The sequence below is a fragment of the Bubalus kerabau genome, chromosome 5 (genome assembly GCF_029407905.1).
Source record: "Bubalus kerabau isolate K-KA32 ecotype Philippines breed swamp buffalo chromosome 5, PCC_UOA_SB_1v2, whole genome shotgun sequence".
Classification (NCBI taxonomy): Eukaryota; Metazoa; Chordata; class Mammalia; order Artiodactyla; family Bovidae; genus Bubalus; species Bubalus kerabau.
Window position 1 is genome coordinate 89,760,987 of NC_073628.1, and position 15,838 is coordinate 89,776,824.

General features: G+C 40.5%; 2 protein-coding genes across 2 annotated transcripts in view; both read left to right on the forward strand.

The window, feature by feature from the left end:
* The window catches only part of FH (fumarate hydratase), a 215,845-nt gene that overhangs the window by 66,189 nt on the left and 133,818 nt on the right, over nucleotides 1-15,838 (forward strand). The window lies entirely within an intron of this gene.
* On the forward strand, nucleotides 570-10,927 carry CHML (CHM like Rab escort protein). Its single transcript, XM_055582172.1, has 3 exons — nucleotides 570-998; nucleotides 2,904-2,989; nucleotides 5,180-10,927. The coding sequence occupies exon 3, from the start codon at nucleotides 5,512-5,514 to the stop codon at nucleotides 7,465-7,467; it is 1,956 nt and encodes a 651-aa protein (XP_055438147.1). The 5' UTR covers nucleotides 570-998; nucleotides 2,904-2,989; nucleotides 5,180-5,511; the 3' UTR covers nucleotides 7,468-10,927.

The window sequence follows — 15,838 nt, forward strand, 5'->3', positions numbered from 1 at the left end:
GAGACCACCTCTGCACGTGCTAGATGTGATGTGGAGCTGGAAGGTGGCCGTAGTGAGGGCCTTAGTGACTGGGTGTATCCATTTTTACTGCAGGGAGGACACGAAGGACAATATGAGCAGGCCTGGGGTGCTGCCTGGGTTTGCATTAAATGTGCGACACCATTTGGCAGCGGTTCCTAACAGCTTCCTGGAAGGAGAGAAGCCAAGGCTAGGGGTCGCTCGTGTAACCCCCTCGTGAGCACGTGGTGGGCCAGAAACCCATAAATGCTCCTGAAGGAGTGAGTGAGTGGTGAACGCCAAGAGGTCTTCCGGCTGGGCTGGGGGAGGGGTGGGGATGCGAAGTGAGGAGCCACCGTGGTCGATCTCCCTTCCGGCTCTCACGGACTGGGAGGGCTGGAGCCAGCGTACAGGTTGGGGAGGGAGAAAGGAGCCAAGTGAGCTCGGACTCCGTTAAGACTGCGACGGGGGACGGAATTAGGTGGTGCGCCAGGATGGGCGGGGCTACAAGGCGAGTTGGGGCGGGGCCACAGCGGCGGGAAGGGGCGGGGTTACGAGGCGCGCCGGGGGCGGGGAAAAGGTCCGGACCCGCATCTAATACCATCTAATGCTCGGGGCGCCCTGCGCCCCGCCCGGAACCGAGCGCGCCGGCGCCCGTAGTGCCAGCGGGGAGGCGCGGCGGCGGCTGGCGGAAGGGCAGGGTAGTCAAGCCTCACCCTGCCTGTCAGCGAGGGCGCCTACGAGCGCGTGGTGTTTTGCTTGGCTCTGTGGGGCTTCCGGGCGTGGGCAGCAACCTGCTAGTGCTCGTCATCTACCTCAAGTTACCGCGGCTCCGCAGCCCCGCCCGCCTCCTCCTGCTCCACGTCAGCCTCGGCGATCTGCTACCGTCCGTCCTCCAGGCAGCGCTGGCTTTCGCGTTCCCCCTGAGGGGCAGCAGGGTGCGGGGGGGCACCACGATCGGCGAGTGGGACGGCGAGTGGGCTTCAGCAGCAGTCTGTGAGGTGAGTGGTCGGGGTGGACCTCCTTCCCGCTCCTGCTCCCGGCCCCGCCCCCTCCCGCTTCGGGACGTCAGCCTCGCGGCGGGGCTCCCCTGTGGTCACCTCCCCACTGACCTCTATTCCTCTGACCTCCCCTCCTCCCCAGCCTGACTTTTCCCTCGTGACCTCACCTCTCCCCCATCTCGCCCCCTCCGCGCACCTCTCCTCCTCCCCCGCTGACCTCGTCCTCCTGCGCTCGCTCACCTCCCACTTGCCCTGTGCTCACCAGGCCCCACGCCCACCCAAACCCCAGCCTGTCTGCAAGCCCCCGCTCCCCGGTGGGCCCAGTTCCTCCATACCCCATCTCTGGTCGCTGTCCTGCTCATCTACTTCTCTGCTTTCTGTCTCCTCATTTAATTCAACAGGGCACGAGACAATGGCTTATACACTTTGAGAAAAGAAATTAAGGGCAGTGGAGTTCAGAGATTCAAGGAAAACGGTGATTGATTTGTGAAAGTTGGAGAGGGTGATGAGATCTAATTCCTATATTAATTTCCTAAAATGAGAGGTAGAAACTTAACATAGTCGCGATGTGTAAATTCTTTTTAAAAATTTGCCCATTAGCAGTTGTAAACCTTTGACTGCTTCCTAGGAAGTGAGATAGTTTTATTCAGGTCCTCAGAATGCACACTGGCATGTACCCTATTAGCTATTTTTTCTGTGTTTTCTTCCTTATAGTTTCCAGCACACGAAAGCCTCTGGTGAGATTGCAAATGGATGAGAGAATATCAACTCAAAATGAACATATAATTAGCTGTGAAACCAATAGGTTTCATTAAGTAGAACTTGATAATACAATACTCTTAACCCAGATGCAAGATTTAAATCTCACTAACACTTGACATTTTGAAGGATGAACCACCCAGCTGTTTCATTGAAGACATTATTTTCTAAGCTTGGAAAAGAAATTATCATTTTGTATGTGCTCCAGAAATTTCATTTGTACAAAAGTTTGAAATAGAAATGTATATTTCTCAGGTCTTAAATTTCCTTAAAAAAAAAAAAATCCTGAAATTCATTGATAATTCATTGCTGCTTTTATCTTGGCAAGTTTACAAGAATAAAATCGTTGTAGCATTATCAAGAGTATTTTCTTATTCACCAGCCTTCTATGTGATGACAAACCCGCATATTATATTTGTTATGATTCCTTTTTTATATGTTGAGGGACACAAGAAAATGTCATAGAAATCATAATTTTATTTGATTGTCTCAATGATTCTAATATTCTACTACTACCTACCCCTTCCCCAGTAAGCATTTAAAGTTCTTATCTTCAAGAAGTGCATTTTCTGTGCTGGGAAATTCAGTTTCTATCCTAACTCAGTGCCTGGGAGTTTGGAAACAGGGGTATGTTGAGTTTTTTCTTAGTACCAGCATTTGTTTTCTTCCTCGTCCCAGTTTTTTCTTAGTACCAGCATTTGTTTTCTTCCTCGTCCCTTCTATCTTGTGGCCTCACCCTACTGTATCTCCTTTTCTCTTCCATCCTTTTCCTCCCTCATCATCCCTGCTCCATTCCCACCCCAATCTGAAAGGATTTTCTAAGACTGCTAAAAATGTTCACCACACAGTATTTTGCCTGACCACTACTCTCTTTTTCTGGGCATTTAGTTAGTGCTTTCAACAATGACTTTAACCTGCCTTTAAGTTAGAGGTGGAAACTCTGGGACAGAACGTTCTGAGTCTTGTTCAAGCCCAGGGAGACAGGTCAATAGTGGATTATGATAGAGCTGAAAACATTTTTGTTGTTTAATCGCTAAGTCATGTTTGACTCTATTGTGATCCTGTGGAATATAGCCCACCAGGCTTCTCTGTCTATGGGATTTCCCAGGCAAGAATACTGGAGTGGGTTGCCACTTTCTTCCCTAGGGGATCTTCTCAACCCAGGGATGGAACCTGTGTCTCCTGCATTGACCAGCGGATTCTGGAGTAAATTCCAAACATTGTGCTTCTAGGTAAGAGTTAAAGAGAGGGAGGGTGCTTTCCTCATTGTTAGCCCTAAGCAAGAACTAACTAACCCTGGAGTAGTGAAGGGCAGGACATTCTAAAATATCAAAAGTGACTGCTTACTACAGAGGCTTCTAGAGAGGCTGCTCTGTCAAATGGAAAGACCACTGGCCTGATGGTATGAGCATGGGTCCCACTCAATCCTGTGGCTAACCCGTCATGTGGACTCTCCCAGTCACTTAATCTCTCCAGCCATCAGTTCTCTTACCTGGGGTTACAGGGTAATTGAGCTAAATGTTCTTTAAGGTTGACCTGTCCTGCCTTGTGTTACGAGAATTCCTTTGATAACCTGTAGGTTAGGAGGTGGCTGGTTTCAGCACTTATGGCTTATATCCTCTCTTACTCCCAAACCTCTGCTATATCCCCTTTTAAGCCAAAAGTAGGTACATACTATGGTTACGCTTCTTCGCATACCCTCATGGGTTCTGTCTTCCTCTCCACACTCTGCAGGAAGAAAGCAGAATAAGTAATTCACATATATATATATGAGTAGGCCAGGCAACCACTTCATTCTGTGCTCAATTCCTGGTTTCTTAGAGAGTGCTGAAAGCAAGTGGAATCCCTAGTATTCTTCAGGCAGAGGCTTTGACCAGACAAGACTATGAAGATTGCCATCTCATTTAAACTGAACTGGCAATTCAGTGAATTAGTCACTTTAAGTTCCAATTGAATGGCTTGTTATATGGGTATCCAGGATAATTAGTCATCTCAGCCTAGGCAGACCCAGTATGCACTGATCTAGGTTTCAGTAAGTGTAGCAGTAGGAAAAATCAGAGCTTAAGAAACTTACTCTTACCATACAATGATGAGTGATAGAAAGGCCATCAAGCATGTGGTGTGTGTAATACTTCAATCAAAGAACTTCCAGGTGAGTTTGCCTTTCAGCCCTTTGGCTATGGCACCCCTGGCAACACCTACCACCATGCAGGTGTTCTGCACATGGAATACAACCAGAATGATGCTACAGATTAACAGGAGAGACTTTCTTTACTACCACCTCCTACCCCTTCAAAAATAAGAACAACAAAAAACATGCTAATCTTGGCAGAGGATGTTTAGACAGACCTTCATCTTGAGATGAAGAGATTCAGTCTCAGAGCTAGGGTCTCATAAAATGCATGTCACCCTATGGTGACGTGGATTTTAGAAGCTGTACTTCAGTCACTCGGTTGTGTCCAACTCCTTGTTGACCCCATGGACTGCCAGGCTTCCCTGTCCTTCTCTATTTCCCAGAGTTTGCTCAAACTCATGTCCATTAAGTCAATGATGCCATCCAACCATCTCATCCTCTTGTTGTCTCCTTCTCCTCCTGCCCTCAGTCTTTCCCAGCATCAAGATCTTTTCTGATGAGTCACCTCTTTGTATCAGGTGGCCAAAGATTGGAGCTTCAGCTTTAGCATCAGTCCTTCCAATGAAGTAGATATTATTTTATATTGCAGTGTTTTAACATATGGACCCAGGACTTTTCCTTTTTAACTTACACCTAAAAAACACACCTGTGCATATGCACATTTATATAAGGATTTCTTACAAATACATTTTCAGTAGACTAATTCTTTTATATACCTAAACATTTTAATATGCTATTGAATTAATCCTTTTCTGATTATAGCAGTGGCCCATTCAATTGAAATAGTCTCATGTTGTTCCCATGAGAGCCTAAAGGTGGGTGGGGCATGAGAAAGTCTTCTGTTCATTTGTCTTAGAAGCATCCACAGACTGTATGGGCCACAGAAATACGCATAATCACAGCAGCGTGCACATAGTATATAGTATGTTTTCATAAACACAGTGGAGCCACCTGTTCCTTGCAATTTAATCTCCTAGTTGTGTACCATTTATTCAAATACTTAAAACCAAAAGTTATAGAATTGTATTACACTAATTCTTTATTTTTGTGGGATGTTGTTATATCCGTTCTTCATTGTTGAATTGTCTGACTTGGAGGAGTCTATATCATCTGCTTATTTTCAAGAAGTTAGAAAACATGTGAGAAGGCATGTAATGACTTGCTTTAGTAGAATCTTATGTCCTGATATCAAATTGTGCTCCATAGGATTATAATTATTGATGCTTGAAATTATTATTCTCTTAGTATTGTTAATAATTGTATTCTTTCTTGAATTTTCTCCTTTCAGAGCAGAATTCCAGTCACAAATGCATATGTGATACATTTTGACATTCACTGCTAAGATGAAACACAGAAATGAACACCATATACTTGTTTTATTATTCTCAGATATGATTAGATGTACTTTATCATGGTTTTATGCTACTGACCTATAAGAAAATAATACTAAAACAGGATAGCAGTTGAATACCTGGGACCTGCAACTTCAGTATTTCTGGGATGATCTGTACTATCACAAGGAGAGATTTTATTACAGCGTAGTCACACCTTCTCTGAACCCTCAGCCCAGATTCATACACATTTTCTTCATTAGAAGTTGTCACCAGACACTTTTCCAGGATGGCCAACAGTCTCCCAACAGAATTTGATGTGATAGTGATGGGGACAGGTCTGCCTGAATCCATCCTTGCCGCTGCATGTTCCAGAAGTGGTCAAAGGGTTCTGCATCTCGATTCAAGAAGTTACTATGGGGGAAACTGGGCTAGTTTCAGCTTTCCAGGCTTGCTGTCCTGGTTGAAAGAACATCAGCAAAACAGTGACACTGAAGAAGAAAGCCCTGCTGCATGGCAAGACATGATCCATGAAACAGAAGAGGCCATCCCTCTTTGCAAGAAGGATGAAACCATTCAACACGCCGAAGTTTTTTGTTATGCCAGTCAGGGCATGGATGGCCATATTGAAGAGCTTGATGCTCTGCAGAAAAATCCTTCTTGTGTAGCATCTAGTACCCTCATAAAACCTCTGGATTCTGCATGCCTGTCTGAGGAAACACACTCATCACACATTACTAGCTATGAAGTGCCTACACAAGACACTCCAAAAAACAATGAAGAAATAACTGATACGGCAGAAACTTCTGTGAAAGAAGAATATTGTGGGTATGATACTTATAAACACACAGTTTCCGATGGCACTAAAGATGAAATCAAACCTGTACTGGAAGACAACAGCGTGCCACCAAAGAGAAAGAGGATTGCTTACTCTCAAATAGTTAAAGAAGGCAGGAGGTTTAATATTGATCTGTCATCGAAGCTGCTTTATTCTAAAGGACTGTTAATTGATCTGTTAATCAAATCAAATGTTAGTCGTTATGCTGAATTTAAAAATGTCACTAGGATTCTTGCATTTCGAGAAGGAAAAGTAGAGCAGGTGCCTTGTTCCAGAGCAGATGTCTTTAATAGCAAAGAGCTCACTATGGTTGAAAAGAGGATGCTAATGAAATTTCTTACATTTTGTTTAGATTATGAACAACATCCTGAGGAATACCAAGCTTTCACACAATGCTCATTTTCAGAGTACTTGAAAACCAAAAAATTAACCCCCAGCCTCCAACATTTTATACTTCACTCGATTGCCATGATGTCAGAATCATCTTGCACTACAGTAGATGGCCTTAAAGCAACAAAAAACTTTCTTCAGTGTCTTGGACGGTTTGGCAACACTCCCTTTTTATTTCCCTTATATGGCCAAGGCGAAATTCCCCAGTGTTTCTGCAGGATGTGTGCAGTTTTCGGTGGAATATATTGTCTTCGCCATAAAGTACAATGCCTTGTAGTTGACAGAGAATCTGGAAGATGTAAAGCAATTATAGATCACCTTGGTCAAAGGATAAATGCTAAATATTTCATTGTGGAAGATAGTTACCTGTCTGAGGAAACATGTTCGAGTGTGCAGTACAAGCAAATATCCAGGGCAGTGCTCATTACAGATCAATCTGTCCTAAAGACAGATTCAGATCAGCAGATTTCCATTTTGATAGTACCTCCGGTGGAACCAGGAGCACATGCTGTCCGAATCACTGAATTGTGTTCTTCAACCATGACATGCATGAAAGACACCTACCTGGTACATCTGACCTGTTCATCTTCCAAAACAGCAAGAGAAGACTTAGAATCAGTGGTGAAGAAATTATTCACCCCATATTCTGAGACAGAAGTAAACAAGGAAGAACTTCCAAAGCCAGGACTCTTGTGGGCTCTTTATTTTAACATGAGAGATTCCTCGGGAGTCAGCCGAAGTTCATATAATGGCTTGCCTCCCAATGTTTATGTCTGCACTGGGCCTGACTGTGGACTCGGAAGTGAGCATGCCGTCAAGCAAGCTGAAACACTCTTCCACGAGCTCTTTCCAAGTGAAGAATTCTGCCCCCCACCTCCAAATCCGGAAGACATTTTCTTTGACGGTGATGAAAAGCCATCAGAGCCTCTTGGAACCAATAATATAGTAATGGCCAAACTAGAATCCTCTGAGGGAAGCAAAAACCTAGAAAGTTCAGGGAAGCACCTTCAAAATTAGAAAAAAAAACAAACAAACTGGAAATGCTACTTTGGGCCTTCATCCTGGCATCAGAATATTCTCATTTAAAGGACAGTTTTCCTGTATGAGTAATTAGATGTGGTTATATGATGAATGCCATGCAGATGTTGTCTATAATTCTCTTTGTGACTTTCAGTCATTGGATGCCTTTGTTAACCTATCAATGACTGATGTATTGGTTATTGGACTTGTTTTTGTTTCAGAATGGGCTCCATGACCCAGAATTAGCTTTAGTTTAGTACTGGGTATATATGTGAGCGTTCCGTGTTAGCAATGGTGCTTAAAGGAAGATGATATTATATCTGCTGATGATCTTCAAATTTTATTATTGTCTATAGAACGGTGATATTTAAGGAATATTTAAATTATTTTTACAGCTATTACAGTTGCTGCCACCTCTGAGTAGTGAAACACACACAGAGGAAATTACGTGGGTCTTTTGTTTATAATATAAACATACAGATATGGTGGCAGCAATAGCAACTAATGCAAGTGCCAATGTGATAAAATATGTTTGTAATTATTGGAGGAATATTTTGCATGATCTTTTATTTGTGAAGGTGATGTTTAGAATGCATCTTGCAGTTTAATTCTCCTGCTTGACCCTTGTAACCAATGAGGCAGTGATGTCATCCCAGTCTTATACATTGGAAAGAGTCAGAGAGTTCAGTTAGTAGTTGCAAAGCTCATTCTTGGGAGGTTTGGTCCAAAGAAAATCTAGGGGGAAAGATTAGTTCTGGTTCAATACTTGAGAAAATTTATGCAGAGCACTGCTCTGGCACCTAGAAGAAAAGAACTTCTAAGTAATTCAGGCTAAAGAAAAAATAAACTGCTCCAGGAAAAGATATTTCAGAATGCCTGTTCTGAAATTGCTAAGGAGAAACTGAGTGAAGCATTTTTAACCTGGGAATACAGATGGTTTTAAAAATCCATCTGTGAGTAGATTTCCCAAGATTTCACAATGAAAGTGAAGTATACCATTTTGTTGGCCCCACCACTTTAATTAGTAACACTACAGTTGTTAGTAAATCAGAGGAAGCTTTACCATGCCCCTTTGGATGTGTCCCAGCAAGTAACAAGGTGGACGCCTTCATAATCAGCTCCTGCCTCTTAGCTGTTATCTAGAAGATAGAAACATTTTTTTCCAGAACCACCAGAAGTTATAAAGCTGCTTATATTCTAGCAGGGCAAGCTTGTGGAACTGTCAGAAGAAGTAAACTTCCTTCCTAAGTCACCATTTCCATTCCTCAGACAGAGAATGATAATCGTATAGGAAATAAGCCCTTTAATTACGATTTTTTGCCCGGGAACAGAGCATTTACTATGTGCTATGCACTCCAGTACTCTTGCCTGGCAAATCCCATGGACGGAGGAGCCTGGTGGGCTGCAGTCCAGGGGGTCGCTAGGAGTCTGACACCACTGAGCGACTTCACTTTCACTTTTCACTTTCATGCCTTGGAGAAGGAAATGGCAACCCACTCCAGTGTTCTTGCCTGGAGAATCCCAGGGACATGGGAGCCTGCTGGGCTGCCGTCTCTGGGGTTGCACAGAGTCGGACACGACTTAAGCTACTTAGCAGCAGCAGCAGCGCACACTTATTGTACTCTCTCATTATAGTTTCTCAACAACTCTGTGAGGCAGATAATACGTTTTCAGAGAGGAAATAAAGATAGTAATTCACTCTGATTTGTGGCAGAGCCAACATTGAAATCCAGGCTTTCATGATTTCAAAATCTTTCAACTAATGTTAACTGTTAGAAGAGTGTAGGCACTAAAGGAGAAAGAAAAGATTACTGGCTCATGAGAACCAGTCTAGCATTGCTGGTGAAGCAAAGTAGGCAGACATCTTAGCTTATTACTGAGTCAGAGAAATAGGAAAGTAAAGATTAATTAAAAATACATGTAACTTAGAGCTATGACTCTCACTGTAGTAGAATTTGTCTAAGCTTTAACACAATTACTCTTTTAAATTTACCTTTTGATTATGATGTTATAAAAAGTAACATGTTACTAGGGCAAAATATGCTCTAAATAGACTTTTGTTGCTCTTCTGTATGTGAGAAAAATGAAACAAGAACAATTTAAGTAAATTTCAACTTTCTGAAGTAGACAAATCATGAATTGATATTAATATATATATTTTGAATCTAGCAAATCTGTTATTGGTTGGCTTCTAGGCTTATACTTATCAAAACAAATGAAATGTCTGAAATAGACCTAAAAATTAGTTATTAAAATGTAAAAGAATTTGAGATGTTAAATTAAACGGAAGTGAAGGTAATCCAGACCTATTGAAAATATTTTAATTTCAATATGAGGAATATTTTTATTCATAAGAATTTGAGAATATCAGTGAGATGTTGCAAAAGATGATAGAACTACAGTAATAGAAACAGGAAAATGTTAGATAAAATAAGTGTTTTAAAAACTAAGAAATGAATTTATTACTTTCCTACTTGAATATAAATAAATTGGAAATAAATTATTACCAAAGAAAAGCATTTTAAAAATTAGAGGAGAGTATAATTTTCTTTTCATCCTTTTTTTTTTAAAGATTTATTTTTGATGTGGACCATTTTTTTAAAGCCTTACTGAATTTGTTACAATATTGCTTCCTTTTTATTTTTTGGTTTTTGGCTGTGAGGCATATGAGTGGGATCTTAGCTCCCCAACCAGAAACTGAACTCACACCTCCTGCACTGGAAGGAAAGTCTTAACCACTGGATCACTAGGGAAGTCCCAACCTAGTATAATTTTCTGACAAACCCATTTTACTCTTAAGGGTTTATTGGTGAACTTTTTCAAATGTTCAAAGAATAAATAATATCTATGTACCAGAAAGATGGTATACTAACACTTGCATTTTGAAGTTAATACCGCCTCAGTACTAGGAGGAAACATTTTGAAAAGGGTCTCATCTGAACAAATGCAAAATATTAGCAAATGAAAAATAGTTATTTACTGTCACTCAGAATTATGCGGTTAGTGTTCAACAGAATAACCATTAAATCAATATCAACAGAACAAAGTAGTAAAAATTCAAGGTATTAACTACAGGTAACTTTAAAAATATTAATAGAAATATTTATTTATCTCTGTTAATGACTTTGTGGTTTCTCATTGTGATAAGTAATGATTAAAACCAAGAACTTACATCATTCCTGTTAGGGAAAAATAAGAAACAATTCTCAACCAGAAATTAAATAATCTTGGCACTATTTTTTATATATAGTTGAAGAAAACTCATCATTGTAATAAATCCTTAATAAGCATATGTAAATGAGAAAAATAAGGAGAGCACAAATTTTTTTCTATTAGTATGGCTTTTAAATTAGTGAAACCTGTAGTATCATAAACATAAAAGACTAATTCAGAAAATTGCAGGATATAGAACATTTAAAAATTAATCTTATTTCTAGATTCCAACAATGATAAGCTACAATTTTTTTTTTTTTTTTTTGAGACTCTGGCTCCTTTAATGAGACACCCCTCCCTCAGCACCCCCCACCCTCCCTCAGCATACCCCACCCCCCACCCCCCTCAGCATACCCCACCCCCACCCCCCTCAGCACACCCCACCCCCCACCCTCCCAGCACACACCCCATGCCTAGCACACTGCTCACACACTCTCAGTCTCGGCCTGCGGGCTGGGAGCTGGCGGTGCTACCCAGGGCCCCGCGCCAGGATCCGGTGGCACGGGAGCCCCCTCCACGGGCCGCTTTCCCCGCGGGATGGCCCTCGTGGGCCAGCAGCCACTTCTTCACGCCCACGCCTCCAGAGTAGTTGCCCATGGCCCCGCTGCTGCAGACCACTCGATGGCAAGTGCTTGGGTATTAGTATATGCAAGCCATTTAAAGAAAGTTACACAACTATGTTGGGATAAATTAAGAAAGATGCTTATACAGAAGCAGATTGAAGGAACTACATCCTAATATAATGGAAGGGAAGTAAATAGGAAATCTGAAAACCAAAATTGTAGTCCTCACTTTACTACTTACAGTTGTCTAATCATGGGAAAATCATGCCTGCTTTTCATTTCATCTATAAAGTAGAAATAATGTTTTCAGAATTATTGTGAGGACTAATGTAAATGAAATTATGTCCAAAGAACTGGCAATAAGGTGAAGATAGTACGTAAATTTGCTACACTTCCACTTAACATGGATGGATGGATGATTTATATAATTTGACAGAATTATGATAATTTAGGCTAATAAGCAAGCAAAGATATGTCTTTTTAACTTTAGGAGGAAAAAGGGAGTCTTGCATCCCAAGAGATGGGGTAAAACCTACCTGCATTATACAAGGATAAAGTATTCTATTTTTTAAAAGGTAAATGCAAATCCATAGGGCTTACTTACTTATCCATAGGGCAAATTTATGAAAGAATTAAGTTCAAACAAGAAGATAACAAATAGAAGTTAATTCTTAGAATGATATTCAGATTTCCTAATATTAAAAATACAAACTAAGCAACTTTGACGTAGTTCATGCAAAAAAACTTTAATTGCATGTATCCTCATACCAATGGCATTATTATATTCGTTTTTTGAAGAACTATTTAGAAAAATATAATAAGAACCCTATAACCAGTATGTCTTTTGATAGATCTAATTCACTCTGAGTAGTATATGCCCAGGAAAATATTTTAAAAGAAAAAATGCTATTTGTATAAAGATATTTCTAGTGAGTGTGTTTATTTGAATTTCTAAAAGAGCCCAGTAATTGGGAACTGGATAAGTAAATTTTCATGTATTGCTATTGCTTTCATAGACTGTTATATAGCCATTAATAGTATTGATATATGTAAAACTGTATGGGAAATGTTTAAATGAGCCTCAAAAGTGTTAAGTTATTGTATTTACTGATTGTGTAAAAACTGAGGTCTCTACGTTGGAAAGAATCAGCATAAAACATTGTAATTAGAGTGTAACATTAAGAGGCCCTTTTTTTCTATAAAATATTGATGTGTGAAATAAAAAATAAAATTTGAATTGATAAAATGGTTTACTGAATTGGAGACAGTATTATTGATTTCTTTGAAACTTCTAAAATTCTCCTTTAAATTAAAAATATATATTTAAATGTTAGTGTCAAAAGATAATCTTCAAAAGCATGGACAGAAGGTTTTCCAGCTCTTGTGGTCAAGATGGATTTTGTGTCATATATCTTTTCTCAGTTGCCCAGCATTAAGGTATACTATGACTATAAATAGACTTTTTTCCCCTGCAATGGTAACCTCAGAACCAGAGGTGGAAATAATAGAAATGATATTAATACATTCCAGGACATCAGCATGAAGCCATTGTAGTAAACACACATTGTATTGACACATTAACACAATACACATATTGTATTCACACATTAAAGTGTGTGAAAGTCACTCAGTTGTGTCCGACTCTTTGTGACCCCATGGACTGTACAATCCATGGAATTCTCCAGGCCACAATACTGGAGTGGGTAGCCGTTCTGTTCTCCTTTCCCTTCTCTGGATCTACCCAACCCAGGGATCGAACCCAGGTCTTCCACATTGCAGGCGGATTCTTAACCAGCTGAACCACAAGGGAAGCCCCACACTAATTAGAAGTATCACCCCAAATCCAGGAACAAACTTCATTTTGGAGTCTTGGAGGCCAGGGGAATGAAAGTTGGGTTTAGACCGGCAGTGAGAAATGAAATATTTCCTACCATATCAGTAAACAAGGATGTCACAGTCCTTGTAGTCCTCCAATGTGAGCTGGTGAGCCCCATGGGCACTGAGGAAGGAGAATAGGAGCCATCAGACCACACCAGTTCCTATGGTGAGCCCCGAGGGAAGGAAGCTCAGGATGCGGAAACACAGGCTACTGTCCTGGATAGCAGTGAGCCCAGACTCTTGCATCTTTCCACACATAGAAAGCACTAAATTCCTCAACTTAGTATATCTGGTTTTCTTTAATTAACAATAATCTTTTGATGTTCATGCTACCTGCTCTTTGTTACAAAGCTTCTATATAACCTGGCTCCTCCCCTCACCTCCTCGGAGCAGTTCTATCAGAGTTACTTGAGATGCTGTCTCACAGGCTTGAAGTTCTAAGAAGTCTTGCTGAATAAATCATAACACTCAATTTTTAGGTTGTAAATATTTTTTAAGTCAGCAGTAGTGGCCAAGCCTGTGCCTGAGGAGTGTTTTCAGGGAGACTGGTGCCAGGGAGAGATCTCAGGGTACTGAGGTTGCTGGCAGACTCTTTCTTATCAATCTGAGAAATCTAAATCAAGGTGATTTAATTCAACAAACAAAACCAAATCAAGGTGATTTAATTCAAACAAACAGTTTGAACCTCAATTGTGGGTTATGAATTTGCATTGTTCTAGGGATTAGAAATAGGAAAATAAATGACAGATTCCCTGTAGCTGAGTACCAGTCCCTTAGAGGATGTGTGTTTTATTTTATCTTAATTTTTCTATCAATCATATTCCCCATTATAACCACCTCCTCTCTCTCCCTCCACCCCAGAAGAAAAGGAAAAACAAAAATGTGATTTGTGATGCATGTTCCAGGGGGTACCAAAATCTTTGATTATGCAGTTGGAAACAAGTAGCTTAATAAAAGGTAGATCAGTTAATACTTTCTGAAATCTTTTTCAGTTAACATTCAGTTAATTAAGTTTCTGCTATTAATCAGAAGCTTTCTGGCCTGCCTAGGGAATGGAGTGAAGAGACGGCACGAAAGATTGGTTAGGGTCCCAGAAGCCCAAAGTGTTAAGAGGTCAGGGAGTAGAAGTACAAAGAAATCAAAATGAGAGAAGCAGATCATAAAGTTTCAAAACCAAAAATATTCTGATTAGGATAGTTTTACCTACCTTAGTCTTGGCAAGAAATTTGGAAGTCATGGTTTTATTGCATTAGGGTAGTTGCTTCATTTTTGAAGATTTAAACATTTTTATTTCAGTATTTTTACTCTCATAAAGGGACATTGTTTCCAGTATAGTTCTTACTCCTTTAGCCAACAACCATATGTATATGATTTCCTTGGGCTTCCTTGGTGGCTCAGGGAATGAGGGCTCAACCAAGGGCTTCCCTGGTGGCTCAGATGGTTAAGCCTGTACTGCAGGAGACCTGGGTTCGATCCCTGGGTTGGGAAGATCCCCTGGAGAAGGAAATAGCAACCCACTCCAGTACCCTTGCCTGGAAAATCCAATGGACAGAGGAGCCTGGTACAGTTCATGGGGTCACAGAGAGTCAGACACGACTGAGTGACTTCAGTATATGTATATTCACATTTCAACAGCAGGGGGCACAGTACCTCCAGCTTTCTGTAAGGCATGAACAAAGATGCTGAGTGATTCAACTGAAAGAATTTAACTCTAACATGAGTATTAACAGTTCTGCTACAGCATTTGTAGGATTTTTTCTCCTAACAATTACATTTTTTATAAGAACTTCAGGACAAGTGTGTAAGGTAAGATAGGGCAGATATTTATATCCGTTTTACAGATAAGACTTGGAAGAATTAAGTGACTTGACTTGCCTGGACTCTCTCCTAGTAAATATTCAGATCCGTTAAGTAGAATTGAGATGTAGCTTCTGCTTTGCCTTCATTCAAGATGGTTATTTATTGCATATAAAAATGCACAGCACATCACTATTTTAAAAGTGGTTGTTTCTAGAATACATTTATTTTTTAACAAATAAATCATCTTATAAATTACAATTTGTGTAATTAAACAGAGTCAACTAGAATTGGAAGAAGGGAGTTTAAGCTCACACCTGAAATCAAAGCAAACTGTTTCTCCTGTTTTTATGTCAAGAGCTTCATTTCTATAATATAGTATTTTTATTTGTTTCTGTTGATATCCTATAATTTTGACATTTGCTTGTTATATAGGTTTTTAATCCTTAGTACATGAATAAAGGGATAGATATCAGAGGAAAAGACATGACTTTGGATTTGAAGGTGCAAGGTTGACAAAGTGTATTAGGAAGATAAATATGTGTTTGTAATTCAGTCAGAAGGAAATATATATTTAGGCATTTTACAGTTTTAAAGAAACAGGAATCCTAGGGGATACCAGTGCAGTGGGGTTTATGTCAATTCTTTTGATTATAGGTCATAAAATTAATGCCCCTGGGCATCCCATTTCTGTTTGACACTTTTACTTGTTCATTCATTCATCTTGAGAAATGGAATATTTCCTGCCATATCAGTAAACAAGGATGTGGTGACCAGGAATGCCAGCCATCACAGATGGAGAGCTGGTGAGCCCTGAGAGAACTCGGGAAGGAAAGAATACCTGCCCTCTTACAGCCATCAGTCACTCCCTTCCATAAGCCCCGAGGAAGGTCAGGACATGAAAACAAGATACTGGC

Coding starts and splice junctions, on each gene's coding strand:
- CHML (XM_055582172.1), top strand. CDS start 5,512: ATGGCCAACAGTCTCCCAACAGAATTTGATGTGATAGTGATGGGGACA.